Raw genomic sequence first — 20,255 nt, forward strand, 5'->3', positions numbered from 1 at the left:
ACAATGTTTCAGTTTTAGCGCCCCCTGTGGACAAAACGCGATGGTTAATAATGAAAATCGAGACGACTGCAGTCAGTACTATCTCTCTGAAACAATCAAACATTTAGATTCTACCAGCAGATTGCGCTCCATCCAAAAGCTGAAATATGCAGGCATCACAGAGCCATATAATCGGCACGGTGGTGTAGTGGTTAGCGCTGTTGCCTCACAGCAAGAAGGTCCGGGTTCGAGCCCCGTGGCCGGCGAGGGCCTTTCTGTGTGGAGTTTGCATGTTCTCCCCATGTCCGCGTGGGTTTCCTCCGGGTGCTCCGGTTTCCCCCACAGTCCAAAGACATGCAGTAGGTTAATATGGGACGGCCTTGAGCGAGGCACCGAACTCCCAACTGCTCCCCGGGCGCTGTTTGCATGGTGTGATGAATAAAGTTGTTTTCTTTCTTAATTTACCCATAATTTTTTTTCCTGCACACGCGTGTGTGTGTGTGTGTGTGTGTGTGTGTGCTCGCTGATTTGTTCACTTGTGTGCATGTGTTCGCTGCTTCAGATGGGTGTTAAATGCAGAGGAGAAATTTCGCTGTGTAACTTCTATAAGTTTATCTGTAGATGTTTACTGAATTGGGCTCACAATCACTCGTGTACACTTGTGCCGGTCGTCAAACACAAAGCTTAAACATGGCCACATAAACAAATCCACAGTTAGGATTACGCCATGTGAAAGGCCCCGATAAACCAAGTTTGGTGCCTGTGTGAGTTACAGTTTTCTGTCCACATACTTTTAGGAGATTTATTATTATTTATTATTATTATTATTATTATTATTATAAGAAAACCAACAGGGTTCCTACAGTTTTGCTCCATGGGCCCCTAGTAATATAGTAATAAAAGGATAAAGTAGTAAATATTCTCTCAGGACGTCTCCGTCTCGCTGCTCTGAACAGGGTTGCCAGATCTACGTTACAGAAGCAGCTCAGTGGATCAGCAGGATTAAACCCATGCAGTTTTCCTCAGTAGTGCTTTCACTAAAATCATCTCCTATTCCACATTTAGTCATAAATACAGACTGTCTGTGAGTAAACCCACTGACTCCGTTCCATTCATACAGTAACCCAAAGCTAAAGTGGAGAACAGGATCAATAGGTGTGTGAGAGGAGATCACAGGGCACGACCACTACGCTCTGTTTTATTCTACAGATATGATTAACATCAGGTTCACAAACATCACCAATCCATGGGAAAACACACACACACACACACACACAGAACTGTAAAGAAGAAGAATTATTTTCTGAAATTAAAACTCTACCTGAAATAGCAATTCCTTGCAACAAATATTGCCACGTGAGGTTGATGAGGTTCCCGACACACAATCCAGTTAAGCACTCAGAAAGTTCAATGAAATGAGATGGTGGTTTATTCCATTAAGACAATTCCGGTTTACTTTACGGTTGCGAACAAAGGATCAAAAAGGGAAACTAAAGTAAAGCTCTGTTAGTTTAGTAGGTTATTCCAATGCATTCGGCTTATTGCGGTCGGAAAACTATTCCGCCTCGTCATCTACCTTACCCCTGATTCAAAGGACTAATTAAAGCTCGCAGTTACGCGCCACACCGGCACGTCAAGGGGAGTGGCTACATACCACATGACGGGTAAGGCAATCAGGTAAGTATCTAACATAATTCTAACATAATTCCTTTTACAGGTTACCAAAATAAATCATCTAGAAACAACAAATACTAAGTCATACAGCAACCTAAATATGGCTCCTACACTACCATACATTGAAAAATGCACCAATTTGAACAGCCACAAAATGTTTCTTTCTAAATAACAGGTGATTTAAAAATCTATATTTCACTACTTGTGTTTGCAGAAACATTTTTGAAGCCTTTGACATGACCTGGTTTTCTGCGTTCATTAATAATAAAACATGGTCTAATCTTCATCCAAGTCAGAAGAGTCGACAAACCCATTCTGTCTAAAGAAAACACACTCGCACTTGTTCTTGTCAGTCCTGAATAAACCATTTAAACATCCACACTCTGGGTTTTAAAGTGTGTGACCCTCTCTGATAACGACTTCTCCAAAAGCCAATTAGAGTCCGACCCTGTTCTATAAAATACACACACAGTCTGATTACTGACCGTCTGATCTTCTCAGGAAAGAGCTGTTCATGTGAACTCTGATTAAAGAGAGATTTTGTAGAGATGTGTGAAGCAGGAAAACGTGACTAAAACAGCGTTTGTAAAGAGCGAGTGTGTGTGACTCGGTCCACAGGAAGATAAATTGTCTCCAAACAGAGCAGATTCAGTGCTGTTGCTCCTCTGCCTAAGATCGAGGCATCCTGCAAAAATCACTCCAAGAGCACAGCATGGAATACTGAAGGAGGAGAAAGAGAAAGCAAAGGAGAGCAGAACAGCTGCAGAAATCTCTAGAACTCACTAAAGTCTCTGTTCATGTGTCCACTGGAAGAAACAACACTGAACAATAAAACTGTTCTAAACTACAGAGAAAGTCTGTTTAACAAAACCAATGAAAATCATTTCCATCCAACACTAATCAGGTATTCTTCTACAGACTGAACGATTATGGAGCGATATTCTCTCTCTCTCTCTCACACACACACACACACACACACACACACACACACACACACACCTCGAATTTAAAGGCATGAAGCGAATCTTGATGATCATAAACTGAGACAGTGAAGTGTGTGTCATTGTGTCTCTGCAGGTTGTGGTGTTGTGGTGTCTCAGATGAAGGCTGTGCTGCTCTCGCTTCAGCTCTGAGATCAAACCCCTCACACCTGAGAGTACTGAATCTGACTGGGAATGAAATCGGAGACTCAGGAAAGAATCTGCTCTCTGCTCTTAAGGATGATAAACATTACAAACTACAGACACTGAGGTGAGTAATGACTTTTTTAGTTCAATGTTGGGGAAGAAAAATCTTTTAATCTCGTTATCATTTTTGTTTAAGTTCAGTAAAGATCACATGACCAGGCCATGAAATGAAACCACTTTTGGAAATGTTCAGTGTTCTATTTAATCAGATGTGGGTTTTTTCCTTCTCACAATTACCTTTAATGTTGTTTAGTGTTCATTAAAGTGTTGATTTAAAATGACTCTGAAAGCAGAAGACAGGGAGTCAGTCCGAGTCTCCAAAATGTCCCGTCTGAGTGCATGAGAGTGATTGTAAATGAGCACCTCGTCTCCTTGTGACACCCTGCTGTCTCTGACTTCATCCTGCTGCTTTTGTCTGAATAAGATGATCTCGGCTTTTCCCTGTTTCTGATCAGCAGCACACTTTCTTCTCAACTCTCCTCAAAACTCAGTAAAATGATCCTCTTTAATGCCACACGGCCACAAATGTGTGATTTAAGGAGCCACTTGACTCACTCTGACGCTCCTTCCTGCTCTCCACCTCCACACCGTGTCTTCTGTCCTTCCTGTAAACTTCACCTCGGCTTCTTCTTAAAGTCTGCACTTAAATCTACATGTAGAACAAGAGATCAAACCCACCGCAGTGGGAGTTACTGTTTAAAAAGCTCCAAAGCCTGGGATTGAATAAGAGCAGTGATGTGATGGGAAACGTCTGCTCACTTTCCTGTTAGATCTTGTGGAAGTTCTCGTTTGTTGGAGCTAAATGTTAGAACTTCTAGAAGACTGAATAAATGTTGGATTAAATTGTAAGCAGGAGATAATAATAATGTTTCTCTTGGAGCAGAGATGATTACATGCTGGTGGTCATGAAGTACCGCAGTCCAGAGTGTGGGGATTAATCCAGATGTTTTTCTTTTCAGGTTTTGGTGAACATCTGTGTGTGTGTGTGATGAAGACTCGTGTTCCTGCAGTTCCATGTTGGAAATGAGCACTTTATTAGGAACAACTTGTGCCCTGCATGAAACTGCTTACAGTACTCTGCGCAATTTATCAGTCAAATCCATTCCAAAGAAATAAAAATGTAGTGTTTTTATTGTATAAAACTAGTTTGTGTATTAAAATTTCTGCAACAGTTCAATAAACTCGTATCTCGTATCAGAATATATATAGGAACTTATTTGCGTGCTGTACATTATTCCTTGGTGTTTCAGGTGTAATGGTGTACACACACACACACACACACTGAAAGAAACTCGACAGTTTTTACAAAATACCAAAAACAGCCAGTTCTGTGTCAGTTTTACTAGAAACTATTGAAGCATATTCTAAAGTGTCTGGTTATTGCATCAATTGGCACAAATCAGAAGCCATGCCAGTGTCTCAAACTTGTTCACATGATCAGCTATCCGCTTTTAATTTCAAACGGTTACCAAAGGGGATGAAATATTTAGGTATAGAATTAGACCCAGACATAAGGGAAATTATGACAACTAACATGGAAAAAGTCTCATTCTCATCATCTGTAGCCGCTTTATCCTGTTCTACAGGGTCGCGGGCGGGCTGGAGCCTATCCCAGCTGACTACAGGCGAAAGGCGGGGTACACCCTGGACAAGTCGCCAGGTCATCACAGGGCTGACACATAGACACAGACAACCATTCACATTCACACCTACAGTCAATTTAGAGTCACCAGTTAACCTAACCTGCATGACTTTGGACTGTGGGGGAAACCGGAGCACCCGGAGAAAACCCACGCGGACACGGGGAGAACATGCAAACTCCGCACAGAAAGGCCCTCGCCGGCCACGGGGCTCGAACCTGGACCTTCTTGCTGTGAGGCAACAGCGCTAACCACTACACCACCGTGCCGCCCCACTTGGAAAAAGTATTAAATAAAAGCTGATTTGGATAATTGGAGTAAATTACACCTGACATTATGGGGTAAAGTAAATGCAATAAAAATGGTTGTGGCACCACAAATAAATTACCTAACCGGGATGATACCCATGTGCATTCCAAAGCAACTATTAGTAAGATATGACAAAATGATAATTTCTTTGGGGTGGGGAAAAAAACTCAAATTCGTTTGGATAAATTATGTGAGTCCAAGAAGAGAGGGGGTTTATCATTACTAAACATAAAATATTACAGTGTTGCATTTGAGATGTCCAAGCTTACAGGACATTGGGACGAAGCTGGTGCTGACCTGGACTGGGTCCTCATTGAGCGGGAACTCACCTCCCCCTTTAAACCTACTGAGGTTCCAGCACAAACAGTTAAAAATGAGAAAAATTAGGTGAGCAATCCCATTCTAGAACATTCAAAAATGGTTTGGCAGGAGGTACATAAGAGATGTAAAATTTCTCGGTATACTCAAAAATATGCATCCATATGGCATAACCCGAAAATAAAGATAGACAGACAGCCTATCTATTGGGCTCAGTGGCTAAGAAAAGACATCAGAATAATAGATGATCTATTTGAAAATGGCAATTTTCTTTCATATATCAGATTTAAAGAAAAATTTAATTTGGAGGGCAGAGGCCACTTTTGGAAGTACTTACAAATTAGACACTGTATTAAAGAGGTTGTTCCTGTTGGTCAGGATAGAAGTGCGGTTGAATGCTACTTACCGTACAACTACCCAAAATGCATCATAAGGTTTCAAGATGGTCTGAGATGTGTCCTTGGACAAATAATAATGGTTGCAATAATCTCGAGATGATATGGAAGAAAGATTTGTCTTGTACACTAGATGAAAAAAACATGGGAGGGGATTCTTTCCAACACTGAAGAATACATAAGAGAAGCCAGAGGCAAATTTATTCAGTACAAAATAATTCATAGATATTATTTTACGGGCGGCACGGTGGTGTAGTGGTTAGTACTGTCGCCTCACAGCAAGAAGGTCCTGGGTTCGAGCCCCGGGGCCGGCGAGGGCCTTTCTGTGTGGAGTTTGCATGTTCTCCCCATGTCTGCGTGGGTTTCCTCCGGGTGCTCCGGTTTCCCCCACAGTCCAAAGACATGCAGGTTAGGTTAACTGGTGACTCTAAATTGACCGTAGGTGTGAATGTGAGTGTGAATGGTTGTCTGTGTCTATGTGTCAGCCCTGTGATGACCTGGCGACTTGTCCAGGGTGAACCCCGCCTTTTGCCCGTAGTCAGCTGGGATAGGCTCCAGCTTGCCTGCGACCCTGTAGAAGGATAAAGAGGCTAGAGATAATGAGATGAGATGAGATATTATTTTACCCCATCAAGACTTAACAGAATGGGTTTACTTTTTTTGGAACTTCTTTTTATTTCCATTTATCATGTGCAGTCATATATCTTATATACAGTACAATCAAAACAAAGCAAGTATATCCACAGGTACGAAAGTCTTGAAAGAGTCATTAGTCCATGGGTCTCCAATCTTGCCCATCATGTGCAGAGTGAAATGAGAATCTACACCAAGAGTCCACATACAATTAGAGATGTTACAAAACTGGATTGATTCACCATATAGAAACACTTTGGCATTACTCCGCAAATGGCCATTTTCACAGTCTTATTCAAGGTGGGGAGAAAAGAGAAAAAACAACAATAATAATAATAATAAATACAATTACATAAAAAATAAATAAAAAATAATGATTAAATAAATAAAAAACAACAACAAATGACCCAAAGAAAAAAAAATTATATTAAATTAAAATGCAAGGCAACTGGGGCCCATTTATTTATGAAAAAAATAAATAAAAAAATAAAAGAGAAAAAACAACAATAATAATAATAATAAATACAATTACATAAAAAATAAATAAAAAATAATGATTAAATAAATAAAAAACAACAACAAATGACCCAAAGAAAAAAAAATTATATTAAATTAAAATGCAAGGCAACTGGGGCCCATTTATTTATGAAAGCATCTATTTTTAAATGTAATGATGCAGTCAAGTATTCCATATTGTAAACATCTTGGATTCTTTCTCGCCATTGTATTATTGTTGGGAAGTGTGGTTTTAACCAGGAGACTGTAATTACTGTTTGCTATCAGGAGAAGAATTCTCAATAAATCTGCCTGGTTATTTTCTTTCCAGTTAGGGCTACTGGTTATTTTATGTCCATGGCTACATGAATTTTCCCAATGTTCATCAGAAATTATAATGTCCATCTCTAACTCCCATTTTTTACTGGTTATTTTATGTCCATGGCTACATGAATTTTCCCAATGTTCATCAGAAATTATAATGTCCATCTCTAACTCCCATTTTCCTTTGATGTCCAGATTATTGTTTTTTAAATCATCTTGCAATATCCTATAGATGTGTGATATGAACTTTGTTTTAATTGTGCCTTCAATGGTTGAAATAAAGAAATGTTCCATAACAGATGCTGGGTTACAAAGGGTCTCCCATTCTTGATGTGCGTGTAAGTAATGTCTTATTTGTAAGAATCTAAAAAAATCCTGGTTTGGTAAATCAAATTTGTTCTGGAGTTGTTCAAATGATCTAAGAGTATGTCCCTCAAACAGCTGGTCTAGAACCACTAAACATGCCTCTTCCCATCTCTTAAAGCCTCCATCAAGTCCAGCTGGGGGGAAATCTATGTTGTTTGCTATCCTTACAGCCCTGGATATTGTCATAGGAAGATGCAGTTTTTTCCTCACAGTTGACCATATTTTTAGAGTATTTTTTATCCAAATATTATTAATTTTCCCCTTTCCCCACTGATCTTGGTTCAGGAATGGGATTGAGTCTAATGGCATATCAGGACAATCGCTCTGTTCCATTCCTACCCATATCGTATCAGCGTCCCGGGATATCCAAGCAACCATTGACTTAAGTTGAGCTGCCCAATAATACATTTTCAAGTAAGGAAGATCTAGACCTCCATTGGCTTTTGAGCATAGTAGTGTTTTAAATTTAACTCTGGGTGCTTTGCTTTGCCATATAAATTTTGATAGCCATTTATCAATTGTGGGCAGCACGGTGGTGTAGTGGTTAGCGCTGTCGCCTCACAGCAAGAAGGTCCGGGTTCGAGCCCCGTGGCCGGCGAAGCCCTTTCTGTGTGGAGTTTGCATGTTCTCCCCGTGTCCGCGTGGGTTTCCTCCGGGTGCTCCGGTTTCCCCCACAGTCCAAAGACGTGCAGGTTAGGTTAACTGGTGACTCTAAATTGACCGTAGGTGTGAATGCGAGTGTGAATGGTTGTCTGTTTCTATGTGTCAGCCCTGTGATGACCTGGCGACTTGTCCAGGGTGTACCCCGCCTTTTGCCCGTAGTCAGCTGGGATAGGCTCCAGCTTGCCTGCGACCCTGTAGAAGGATAAAGCGGCTAGAGATAATGAGATGAGATGAGTTTTGCTAAATCTGTTGTTATTATGATTCCCAAGTACCTAAAACCTTGTGACCAACGACAGTGAAGTCTACCTGATAACTGTGTGGGCCAGTTTCCATTTAGCATCATTGCCTCTGATTTTGATTGGTTAATCTGATAACCAGAAAGCTGTCCATAACTTTTTAATGTATCCATTAGTGAAGGAACAGAGACTATTGGGTCAGCTATATAGGCCAATAAATCGTCTGCATAGAGTGATGTCTTGTGTTCTCTATTACTCATGTCTCTAATACCTTTAATATCCACATTTTGTCTTATGGAGGCTGCCAATGGCTCAATATTTATAGCAAAGCGCAGGGGACTTAGGCAATCTCCCTGCCTCACCCCCCTCTGTACGTCAAAAAACTCAGAGCAGCAACCATTTACTCCGACACGTGCCTGTGGACTTTTATATATGACTCTGACCCAGTCTACAACCTTTGAATGAAATCCCATCACAGATGATGTTTTGTTCAGAAAGTCCCAGTTTACAGTATCAAATGCTTTTTGAGCGTCAAAACTAATTAGCATAGATGTCTGCCTTTGTTTCTTGGCACATGTAATAATGTTTAGGCTGGGCTGCCAACTCTCACGCAATGAGCGTGAGACACACGCATTTGATTGTCTTCACACACTCACGCCATACCTCCGATTTCTCAGACTAGAAAAAAATCTAGTTTATCTATCTGATCTCGGCTACCCATTGCGTCGCGCCAACCACTTGCGATCGATTAATTACGCCTTACGCACGACTAAACAGGCAGAGAGGTGTTCCCTTCTGTACACACTCCCCTATGGTAGGTGGCACATCTAATGATGCTGCACTTGCCGGAAGTTGGATAATTGCCTACCGTCAATTTAGAGGAAGAGGAGAGAGAAGAAGGTGTCCGAGTTAAAGACGGGTGTCTCAGACAGGTTTGTACATATGCATGCCAATGTGTGGCGTTACTGGTGTAATTATGAACTCATATAAAGTTTCTTAATCGTTTTAGCCTATAAGTGTTGTGAGAATATTTAATGCCATATCGAGAGCTGTGTACTAGGCATTCCGGTATCTATGACATCTGATGACAAACACTAACAAAACATCAGCCTTCCTTCACCAAAGAATTGCCTCAGCATTTGAGAAATGGAACGAGCTGAAGCACATCCTTACTGATCGTGAAATCTATCTAAGTACGCGAATGAAGTTTTTAACCACCTGTGTCTGCTCAAGGCTGCTCTACAGTGTTCAAGCGTGGGATCTCACATCAGCAGAGACCCAAAAGTTAGAGGTGATTTGGAACAGCTTCCTGAGAAAAATGATCGCGGGAGGCTTTGCCCGTAAGAATGCTCCACCGAAAAACAAACAACGAAAGGGCGTGGACTCATCCTCCCTCATTGATGGAGAGCTTGACTGGGCATATAAAATCTCAAACAGTAAGCTTCAGAGCATCACCGGCTCTACACCAATAAAACACTGCTACCAGACCAAACATCTACAGTATCTTGCACACATCTGTCGGATGAGCAACGACTCCCTACTGAAGAAAGTCCTTTTCGATAGAAGAACTAACTGGAATAAGATGGAGGAATGCCTGAATATGGACAAAAAACAGATCTTGAAAATGATGATGCACAAGACTGACTTCACGCAGCTGTTGGCCTCTTGTTTTCCATCAGCCAAGCAGCTGCCCCCCAAGGCCGACCACGTGCCACGCGGGAAAACACGATGATGATGATGATGATGCTAAATCATTATAGGCCTACTGCCGTGCCACAGCCTCTATCTTCCCCAACAAGCAGCACGGGAGAGCACCTCCTTAGCACACGGTTATTAAGGCGCATTTTTAGTTTGTTTACTGTATGTTATCATACTTTATGACTTTATTTGAAGCTATACTGGAAATGTTGTAAAATAAAGCAAGTAAGAGATAATATTACAAATGCAAGAAGAGCCATTAGCCACCATATCTATTGTTTATTTACAGGGTATTTATTTTTAATTATTTATGATGTATGTAATTGTTCAGTTAAAGTAAATAAAGCATGGTCACCTGTAATATCAAAGAACTTGAACTTCTTGTGAATAATTTAAAAAAAAAGACAGAAGAATATACTGAGGAGACAGGGTTTCAAAGAGGGCAAGACAGGTAGAGAATATTTGTCAGATAACAGGCCCTGACGAATGCTCTATTACTAATAAGAAACATAGATAAGAAATAAATTAATAAGAAATATATTAATATAGCTTATTTAATTATGACCAAAATTTTTAAGCCCAACTTTGTGTGCACATTCCCACCTATGACCAAGGTTCAGCTTTTTGTGTTTCAATACTGTTCAAACTTAATCATTTTAATGTTTCTTGTAGCACATGCACATTTTGCTTACTGTTTAAGCATTTTATTTGTTCTTTTGCTGTTGATATTTTTCCCCATGCCAATCTTCTGCTGAACGCAGTGGTGGGGAAAGCCCTTAAATGCATAATGAATAGTCAGCGAGGGACAATCTTATTTTTGCAACAGTTATTAAAAACTTAACATTTAGTTTCAATTCAGAAGGTGTTTAGGCTTAGCTGATGAAATATTTTCAAACATGAACTTGCCTTTAAATCTGAAACACAGGTCTATAGGGCTACAGGAACATTGGCAGTCATCTGTAGTTTTCTAGTGTGGGGGCTTTTAAGCCAAAACTTGGTGCTTTTGTTGGCCACAAACTGAAGGCCTGGCAAGTCAGGGTGTGTAAGAATGTAGGTATGGCACAGCAGGCCACTCCAAAAATCCACCAGAATGCAGGAACATCTACTAAATCCAAAATCTCAAACACCCCCCCCCCCCCCCCCCCATTGTCCATCTCCAGCTGGACGACCCACAGACAAAACACCAGAATGCAGGGGGACAATTGAATATCAAACTGAATACAAAATTCCCACTTACTGCATGCTGTGCGGAAAAATTTTGCGGTCGACCCCCCATAAAAAAAAAAAAAACATCTCACTCCAAGGAATTTTGAAAAGTTGGTTTAGGGTTCTTCTGATATTATTGGGTATGAACCCTGTCTGGTCCAGATTGATGAGGTTTGTAATATGTTTTTGAATTCTCTGTGCTAAAATACTGGTCAGTAATTTCTGGTCATTGCAAATCAAACTAATGGGTCTATGGCCCTCACAGAGTGTTGGGTCCTTTCCCTCTTTATGAATCACAGATATTATAGCCTGTGACCATGTCTCGGGCGGGTTGTCCTGAGATAGAGAGTATCTAAAGACCCTTGTTAGTATTGGTATTAGGTCGTCTACAAAGCATTTATAGAACTCTCCTGACAATCCATCCACACCTGGGGATTTATTGTTTTTCAGCCTTTTTATTGCTTCTCTTATTTCTGTTTCAGTGATTGCTGATATCATTTGGTTTGACGCCTCTTCTGGTAATGAAGGGAGGTCCAAACTAGCAAGGAAGGTCTCAATGTTGTCTAGTGTTGGTTTTGGTTTAGTTTCTCTGTATAGGTTCTGATAGAATGAGGCAAAGGCATCTGCCACTTCTTTAGGGTGAGATACCATTTTTCCAATAGCAGGATGAGTAACTTTGGAGACAGTACAATCGGCCTGAGCTTTATGTAGCTGGAAAGCTAGAAGGTGGCTAGCTCTATTCCCCATTTCATAATATCCTTGTTTGGTGAACCTTAAGGCTCCCTCTGCTTTATAAGACAAGAGCTTATCTAAGGATTTTCTTGTCTCTTTAAGCTCTGACAAGATGTTACTTGCTCCTGTGGTCTTGTGTTGTATTTCCATTCATTTTATTTTATTTTATAGTTTAAATTGTTCCTCCAGTCGTTGTCCCTTTAGTCTTGATGATATTTGGATAATTTTCCCTCTAATGACTGCTTTCGCACCCTCCCATAAAATGGAGGAGTTAACCTCACTGCTGTCATTAATCTCAAAGTATTATTTTAAGTGTTGTCTTAATTCTTTTACTGTTTCTGCATTGTTTAGTAGTGATACATTTAACCTCCAGTATCTGAAAAAGGAATGAGCACCTAAATCTGCTTTCAGTATCACAGGAGCATGATCACTCAGAGTTATCGGTTCTATATGACAATCTATGACTTATATATATATATATATATATATATTTTGCTGGGGGAGACAGAAAAAGTCAATCCCTGAGTAACTATTATGAACCTTGGAGAAAAAACTAAAATCTTTCCCCTTTGGATTCTTAGCTCTCCATGGGTCTATAAATCCTAATCCAGAGAACAGATTATTCAAAGTCTGCGTCTTTATATTCTGCGGCCCTTTTTCTGGTGGCGTCTTGTCCAACTTCCCATTTTGTACAGCATTAAAACCTCCTCCAATTATTAGTAAACCCCTTGAGTTATCTGCAATGATGTTAGCAATTTCCCTGAAGAAGCCTGAATCATATTCGTTTGGGGCATATACATTCAAGATGGATATCTCTATGCCTCCAACTGTCCCAATCACCATGATATATCTTCCTGATTTATCCTGCACTACTTTCTCGGTGCAAAAGGCCAAAGTTTTACTGATTAAGATGGCGACTCCTCTGTTTTTACCATTTGAAGCACTGTATACCAAGTTCACCCATTCTCCTCTTAATTTTGTATGCTCAATCTCTGTTAAACGTGTTTCCTGTAGTAATGCAACTGAGCATTGTGTCTTTTTCAATTGAGTGATTATTTTTTTCCTTTTGATTGGATGGTTTAATCCATGGATGTTGTAAGTTGTTATAATTAATTTATCCATGTGGATATAAAAACCTCTTTAAGCTGATTATCAAAAACATATTTTCCCAAAAGTGTACCTGTATTTGCAAGACATACATGATCGCATAGAAATATTGGACGGTAACATCTAATTCCTTGAAAAATAAACACAATTTTTGAACAACAAAACTGACTTCCAAAAACCCGACCGACTTGAAGAACGTAAAATCAGTCTCAACAAGGACGGAGAGTTGTGACATTCTCGCCGGGGATGTACACACAGTGTTTTCGCAATTAGGCATGCGCATTGCCTGCGCTAAGGCCTCTCCAGGGAAGAGAGAGAGAGAAAAAAAATACAATAAAATAATTTTAAAAAAATAGATAAATAAATAAATAAATAAATAGCCTAGGCCTACAGGAGATGGTGCGAAAGTGAAACTCCTCGCATGAGGAAAACTTTAACTCAGGTTTTTTAAACTGTTGCTAGCCAGAATATCTTTTAAACAGTCAGCTACATCATGGCCTGATACAGTTTTTTACTACTACTCAGTTATTCTTGTTAGCTCATTGTTCGTCATGCAGAAAGCACTTCAGGTCCGTGCTGCTCATAGTTTTTTTTTTTCCAAATGTATTTATTTGTTTTTTCTTCAAAGAACCACAACAATACAAATGTGGATAGAAAAAAAAAACACTCGCACTCTCACACACATAAAGAAAATAAAAAAAATGAAAAGAAAATAAATGAAAAGTACAGACAGTGGTACAGGTAGTAGGTGGTATGAGACTTTCTTACACATGTTTCAGTTCAAATATCTGTTTACAGATTCAAGTTCAGTTCAAAATATATTGGATATCAGTCCAGGGCTAGAAGAAATTGAGGGCCTCCTACAAATTCCAGAAAGGATGACCACATATCCTCAAACACAGAGTATTTTCCTTTCATTGAGTAGGTAATTTTTTCCATTGGTAAAACTTGTACAATGTTCTCAAGCCAACATTTCACACTCTGACTCAATATAGATTTCCAGCCTTGTGATATAGTCCGTCTGGCCTCCAGTAAACAGAGGGTGACCATCTTCCTGTCGGCTGAATTGAGCTTAATGTCCTTAGGTAAAAGTCCTAGTATGCATAGTTTAGGACATATAGGGAGGTCCGTCTCAATTATAGAGGAAAGAACAAGGATAACCTCTTTCCAGAATCCTTGTACCTTTGAGCATAACCAAAGACAATGGATGAGTGTGCCTTTACATATTTCACACTTAACACATACATCAGGAGTGTTTACATTAAATTTGTGTAGAATTTCAGGTGTTATATAAAGCCTCATGATCCACTTATATTGTATAAGTTTGAGACCAGCATTACACGTTTGTGTTTGTGATTTCTTGCATATACAGTTTGCCATTCAGCGTCAGTTATTTCCTGCTTCAGGTCAATGCACCATGCAAGCCTCTTTTCCTCAGAGGATTCTGAGGATCCCTGTAGCAGTGTCTTATAAAACATAGAAATAACCCCTCTTTGCCGCATGAACACAGCAATGTTTTCTACTGCACATAGTTCAGGTAAAGAGATATTATTTTGGGTCTTATGAATAAAATCTCTGATTTGTAGATATTTGAAAAAATGCTTAGCAGGCAAGTCATACTTTTGCTTGATTGTTTCAAACGACATTAATACACCATCTTGAAATAGGTCTGCTATTTTGGCAAGACCTTTATCAGCCCAAAGTTTAAATCCCTTGTCCAGTGTTGCAGGTGGGAAGTTCTCATTTCCCCAGATTGGGGTAAATTGTGATCATTTTGAGATGTTGCACAAGTATTTATGGACCTCATGCCACACATGTATTGTATTTCTTACAAAGGGATTATCTGTGGATTTCTTAAGCTTCCCTGGTTTTGCTGAGTACAAATACAGCTGGAGAGGTAAGTTGGTAGATGTGACTCTTTCTATATCAACCCAAGACAGGCTTAAATGAGATTTAAACCAGAAAGAGGCTGTCCACAGCTGACATGCCCAGTAGTATAGTTTGAGGTTAGGAAGTTTTAGTCCTCCTCTATCAAAGGACAAGTAAAGGAGGGTAAGACGAAGTCTTGCTCTGCGGTTGTTCCATATGAAGTCTCTGAAGATTTTATTCATGTTCGTAAAAAAGTTTGGTGGTGGTGGAAGTGGTAAACACTGAAATAGGTATAAAAACTTAGGAAGGATTGACATTTTCAGACTATTGATTCAGCCGACCATAGAGATTGGCATTGCAGACCATCTTTTTATCATATTGGTCACTGCAGTAATTACTGGTTTGTAATTGCAGGATCTTCTGGTATGGGTGTAATTTTGATTCCCAAGTATGTAAAGCTGTCAGTGTTGGTGAATGTGGTTTGTATCGGTGGGGTGATTCTTTCTGACTTATTAAGAAACAGGATATTTGATTTTGACTCATTAACTTTATAACCTGAAAAGGAGCCAAATATGTTTATTAATTTCAGGAGATTAGGAATTGAATCTTGTAACTGTGTCAGGAACAGAACTATATCGTCAGCAAAAAGACTTATTTTGTTCTCAGCTTCTCCTAGTCTAATGCCCGTTATACTAGTGCTTTGTCTGACTGCGATGGCGAGAGGTTCTATTGCTAGCGCAAACAAAAGGGGCGATAGAGGGCAGCCTTGTCTCGTCCCTCGCTGCAGCTGAAAGGGTTCAGAGGTGACAAAATTCGTTGTGACTGCTGCGCTGGGAGATCGATACAGCATTTTCACAAAGTTGCAAAAGTAATCACCAAACCCAAATCGCCCAAAAATGTTAAACAAATATCCGTGTTCTACTCTGTCGAACGCATTTTTTGCGTCGAGGGAAACTATTGCCGTGTTAGTGCATCCCTTTTTCGCATGGATAATATTTAGTACTCTGTGAATGTTGTGAAAGGCTGGACGGTCTTTAATGAAGCCGTTTTGATCAGGCGCTATTAAGGAGGGAAGATGTTTTTCCAGACGCCTTGCAAAAACCTTTGCAATAATCTTAGAGTCTGAATTTATCAATGATATTGGACGATATGATCCGCATTCGGTGTGCGGTTTGTTTGGTTTTAATATCAGTGATATAGTAGCATTGCATAGGGAAGGTGGTAAATGTCCCATGTCAACTGATTCAACTACCATATCAAATAGCGGTGGCACCAGCTTCTTCTTGAAAAGTTTAAAAATATCTATAGCAAGTCCGTCAGGACCTGGTGCTTTGCCTCCGCTCATAAAAACAAGTGTTTCAAAAATCTCCTCTTGCGTGATAGGAGAATCTAGCTTCTGCTTAGCCACGTCTTCTAAGAGAGGGATGGATAGTTCGTCTAAGAATGCATTTTGATCATTAGGATACTGAGCTTCCGAAGCATAGAGTTTCATATAATAGTCTCGGAAAGCATTGTTGATTTCTGCTGGGTTAGTTGTAACCTCACCTTCGTTTTTTTCTATTTCGGTGATTGTCCTTTCCTGTGTCAGAGACTTAAGACGCCAAGCTAATAACTTTCCAGTGGATTCTCCCTGCTCGTAGTAGTTTTGCTTCAGCCTAGTAATGTTTGATAGGGCTTTATTGGCTGTTAATTCGTTGTATTTAGCTCTCAGTTCTGCGAGTTTTTGAGTATTCTCTGGAGTATTATTTATGACGCTCTCCCTTTCCAATTCTTTAATGTCACATTCTAGTTCTGTCATAAGGAGGTGTGTTCGGTTAGATTTGTTACTCGTGTAAGAAATCATCTGTCCTCTAATAAAAGCTTTAAATGCTTCCCACCTAATAGAAGCTGAGGTTTCGTGTGTATTTGTAGCGAAGAATATGTCAATGTTAGCTTCCACAAATTGTATAAAATACTGGTCGTTTAGCCACCGTGGGCTAAGCCGCCACAGTGACTGTCCTTTAGAGTATGAATTATAGCGGTAATGTAGAAATAAAAGGGCATGGTCTGAGAGGACAATACCTTTATGCCCACAATCACAAACAAAATCTTTAAGTGATTCGGATATTAAGTAGTAGTCTATGCGCGACTGGGTCGAGTAAGTGTTTGAAATACAGGAGAATTCTTGAGTTGTTGGATTCCTACATCTCCAAATATCGCACAGGTGGAGCTCTGACATAAAGTGCGCGATCGATTTGCGGGATCTGGTATGAGAAGGGTCCACTCTTGTTGATCGGTCTAAGTAAGGGTTAAGCGTACAGTTAAAATCGCCGCCCATTATTATTTCTCCCTGCAAAGAAGACACGGTCATGAATAAGTTGTTGAAGAATGAGTCGTCATCGCTGTTGGGACCATATATATTGGCCAGAATAATATCCTGATTCATTAAAGAGCCCTTAACTATAACGAATCTACCCATGGGGTCTAAGATAATTTTGTGCGTTCTAAAAGGGACTGATTTATGAATTAGAACCGCAACCCCTCTCACCTGTGAAGAGTGACAAGAAGCAATGACTTGACCAGGCCATCTTCTCTTAATGTGTATTATTTCGTCTGCTAATAAATGTGTTTCTTGGATATATACAACTTTGGCTTGAATATGTTTAATTCTAGCTAGAACTTGCTTAATTTTAACTAATTTCCTTAGGCCCCTGATGTTCCATGTCACTATATTAAGATATGGGGGGACTGTCATATCCCAAATCTAATGTATCTTTAATGTATCTAATGTATCTGTCAGCAGTGTTGTTACATCTTCTACCTGACCATGATAAAACCTCGTACCATTCAAAAGAAAAAATAAAAGAACAAGAACACAAAAAACACCTGCCCCCCCTCGGTAACGGAGAAGGAGCTCTCCTATTCCCCTGTGCCCCCTAATTGCACAGACCCCTCTCACACGAATGCGGTAAGACTGGAACATTACTGATCCTTACGTATAAGGAGCAGGAAAAAAAAAAACATCCAATATGAACTTAACCTGTGCTCGCAATATCAAATAACACCTCCATAACCAGGTTATCACATGTTGGCTATGACACAGTGGCTAATAACCAAAGATTAATGCTAACTGAATTATTTATCAATTTAAGGTTTAAGCCTACCAACATCTCAGTCCATACTCTCTGCGGGTGGAGACCGTTCCTTCTGTACTGTTTTGATGTAATCTTGCACCTCGGCTGGAGTCAGAAATGTTAAAGTCTCACCACCATCGAGGTAGATTTTCATCTTAGCTGGATATTGCATTCCAAACTCGATGCCGAGGTTGTGAAGATCAGCCTTTATTCCACCAAACTTTCTCCACTGTTGTTGGACCTCTGGGGGGAGATCGGGGAAAAACATCAGTCGATTGCCTTTGAACTGCAGAGGTTTCTTCTCACGGGCAGCCGTCATCACTCAGTCCTTGTCGGTCAGCCAACGGAACTTGATGAGGATTGTGCGGGGTGGAAGAGTGCGTCTTCCTGCTATCCTTGTGGACAGTGGAAGTCTGAAGGCCTCGTCGACAAACAGAGGATCTTGAAAATTTTCTGAGCCAAGGACTTTTGGCAACCACTCGGCGAGAAACAAAGCCAAATCTCGTCCCCTCTTGGTCCCCTCTGGCAAGCCGACCAGTCTCAAGTTCAAGCGGCGTTGACGACTCTCCATAGCCTCCACTGTCTTGGTGAGTGCTAGCACGTCTCGTTGCGAGCGAGTGGCCTTAGCATCGAGGTCGCTTATCTGATCCTCCGCAGAACTAATACGCATTTCTGCGTGATCGAGTCTTTCAGAAAATGAGTTTATAGCTTCCTTGATCCCTTGGTTCGATGTTATGACTTCTTGGAGTTGAGTGGTAAAATCCTTTCGAAGAGCTTGAATAGCTGCTAAGATTTCTTCATCTCTGTTGCTGCTAGCTTCGTTTAGCTCCTCGTCATCGCCTTTATTGTTTCCTTTTCTTTCTTTCGATTTAGTCGGCATAATTTCGACGGATATTAGTTTAAATCTTCGTTATTCAGTTATATATATTTGGAGGGTTAACATTAAGATAATTCACAGAGGTATTTCACGGAGCACAAGGTCCATGCGGCCGCTCACTCCCACATCATCACCCCCTGTTTTACCCCCTGTATCCGCGCTGGTCATAGTTAGGTTCGCCCTGTTTGTCGCGGGTGCTTGTGTAGCGGTTGTGTACTGTCTCTTGCGTTGTGTAATAAAGTCATTCAGTCATCACCACTCCTTTTGGCACCAAACCGTTTATTCTGATAACAACAGAAATCATGAATGTCTCACAGCTCGGATAGTTCCCCAAATTAGCATGAAACAGGCTACTGCAGACTGGTATATGTATTAAAATAACAGAATATAAAGTAATATCTGAAAACTCGTGTGTGTGTGTGTGTGTGTGTGTGTACCTGATAACAACAGAAATCATGAATGTCTCACAGCTCGGATAGTTCCCCAAATTAGCTAAACAGAAAGAAGACATTCGTCTTACTGTCACATTTTACCTCAGTAACATCAGCTAGCTAGTCTAGCAGATTAGCAATAACAACATGGTTATTACAACAAATCAAAGTATTAATGATAAAACAAAGACGATGTCTGACACATCTCATAGAATGTGGAACTCTTTACTTACATATAACTCTGTGTAAAAGCAATATCTCTATAAACAATACCTATTTATTCAACTATTGGACTGGAGCTCATTTTACTCAAACTTACCATGAAACAGGCTACTGCAGACTGGTAACCGTATCACAGAAAATACTCCTAATACCTGCAGTAGCGTCAGTAGAGGGTGCTCATACATCATGTATTGTACCAAATAAACCAGCTCATGGCAAGTGGAATATTTAATCTGTTACATTCCCCCCTACTGATCTCCACTTGCCCATGCAACCCACTTGGATCAAAGAAAAGTGCTGTGAGAACACTACACAATAAACACATCAGGTACCAGCAACTACATACAGATTCATAAAAAGTGAAAAAAAACAAAAACAAAATTACACTGTACTGTTCAGATCATAGATACCAAGCATTTCGGTCAATGACCATTCTCAAGGAATTAGAATGAGAGAGGGTAGCAAATCCTCCCAACACTCATAGAAAAACATGCCCATGTACATGTTAGGCTACCAGATATCCCATAATTTACACAGTACAGACCTTGACCACCTGTGTCTCTAAGTCTCACATAGGCCCATACAACATACAGGGGTGGTCCACTTAAAATAAGAAAAATGCCACTTTTACAGTTATAAAATGACAAAATGCAAAAATATTAAAGCCCAGCAAGAACTTTCTGGTGCATGTTTTGAATAAGCCTCACAACGGGCCTAACAACTCTCCCACATCTAGTTCTCACCCCAAGTATCTCGTCACTCGCTGTGTGTAGCCGGGATG

The 20,255-nt window shown here is 40.2% G+C and overlaps 1 protein-coding gene across 28 annotated transcripts in view; it reads left to right on the forward strand.

The window, feature by feature from the left end:
* The window catches only part of LOC132900331 (NACHT, LRR and PYD domains-containing protein 12-like), a 664,923-nt gene that overhangs the window by 380,502 nt on the left and 264,166 nt on the right, over positions 1-20,255 (forward strand). The window contains exons 18-19 of one of the 28 annotated variants that reach the window (XM_060942361.1): positions 2,731-2,904; positions 3,800-3,940. The exons of 26 other annotated variants lie outside the window; for them this stretch is intronic. In XM_060942361.1, the coding sequence (XP_060798344.1) occupies positions 2,731-2,904; positions 3,800-3,809 (184 nt within the window). In that variant the 3' untranslated portion in view covers positions 3,810-3,940. Of the gene's footprint in view, positions 1-2,730; positions 2,905-3,799; positions 3,941-20,255 lie in introns of those variants that run through there. One more of the 28 variants, XM_060942363.1, reaches the window with a different exon arrangement.

The sequence above is a fragment of the Neoarius graeffei genome, chromosome 16 (assembly GCF_027579695.1).
Source record: "Neoarius graeffei isolate fNeoGra1 chromosome 16, fNeoGra1.pri, whole genome shotgun sequence".
Classification (NCBI taxonomy): Eukaryota; Metazoa; Chordata; class Actinopteri; order Siluriformes; family Ariidae; genus Neoarius; species Neoarius graeffei.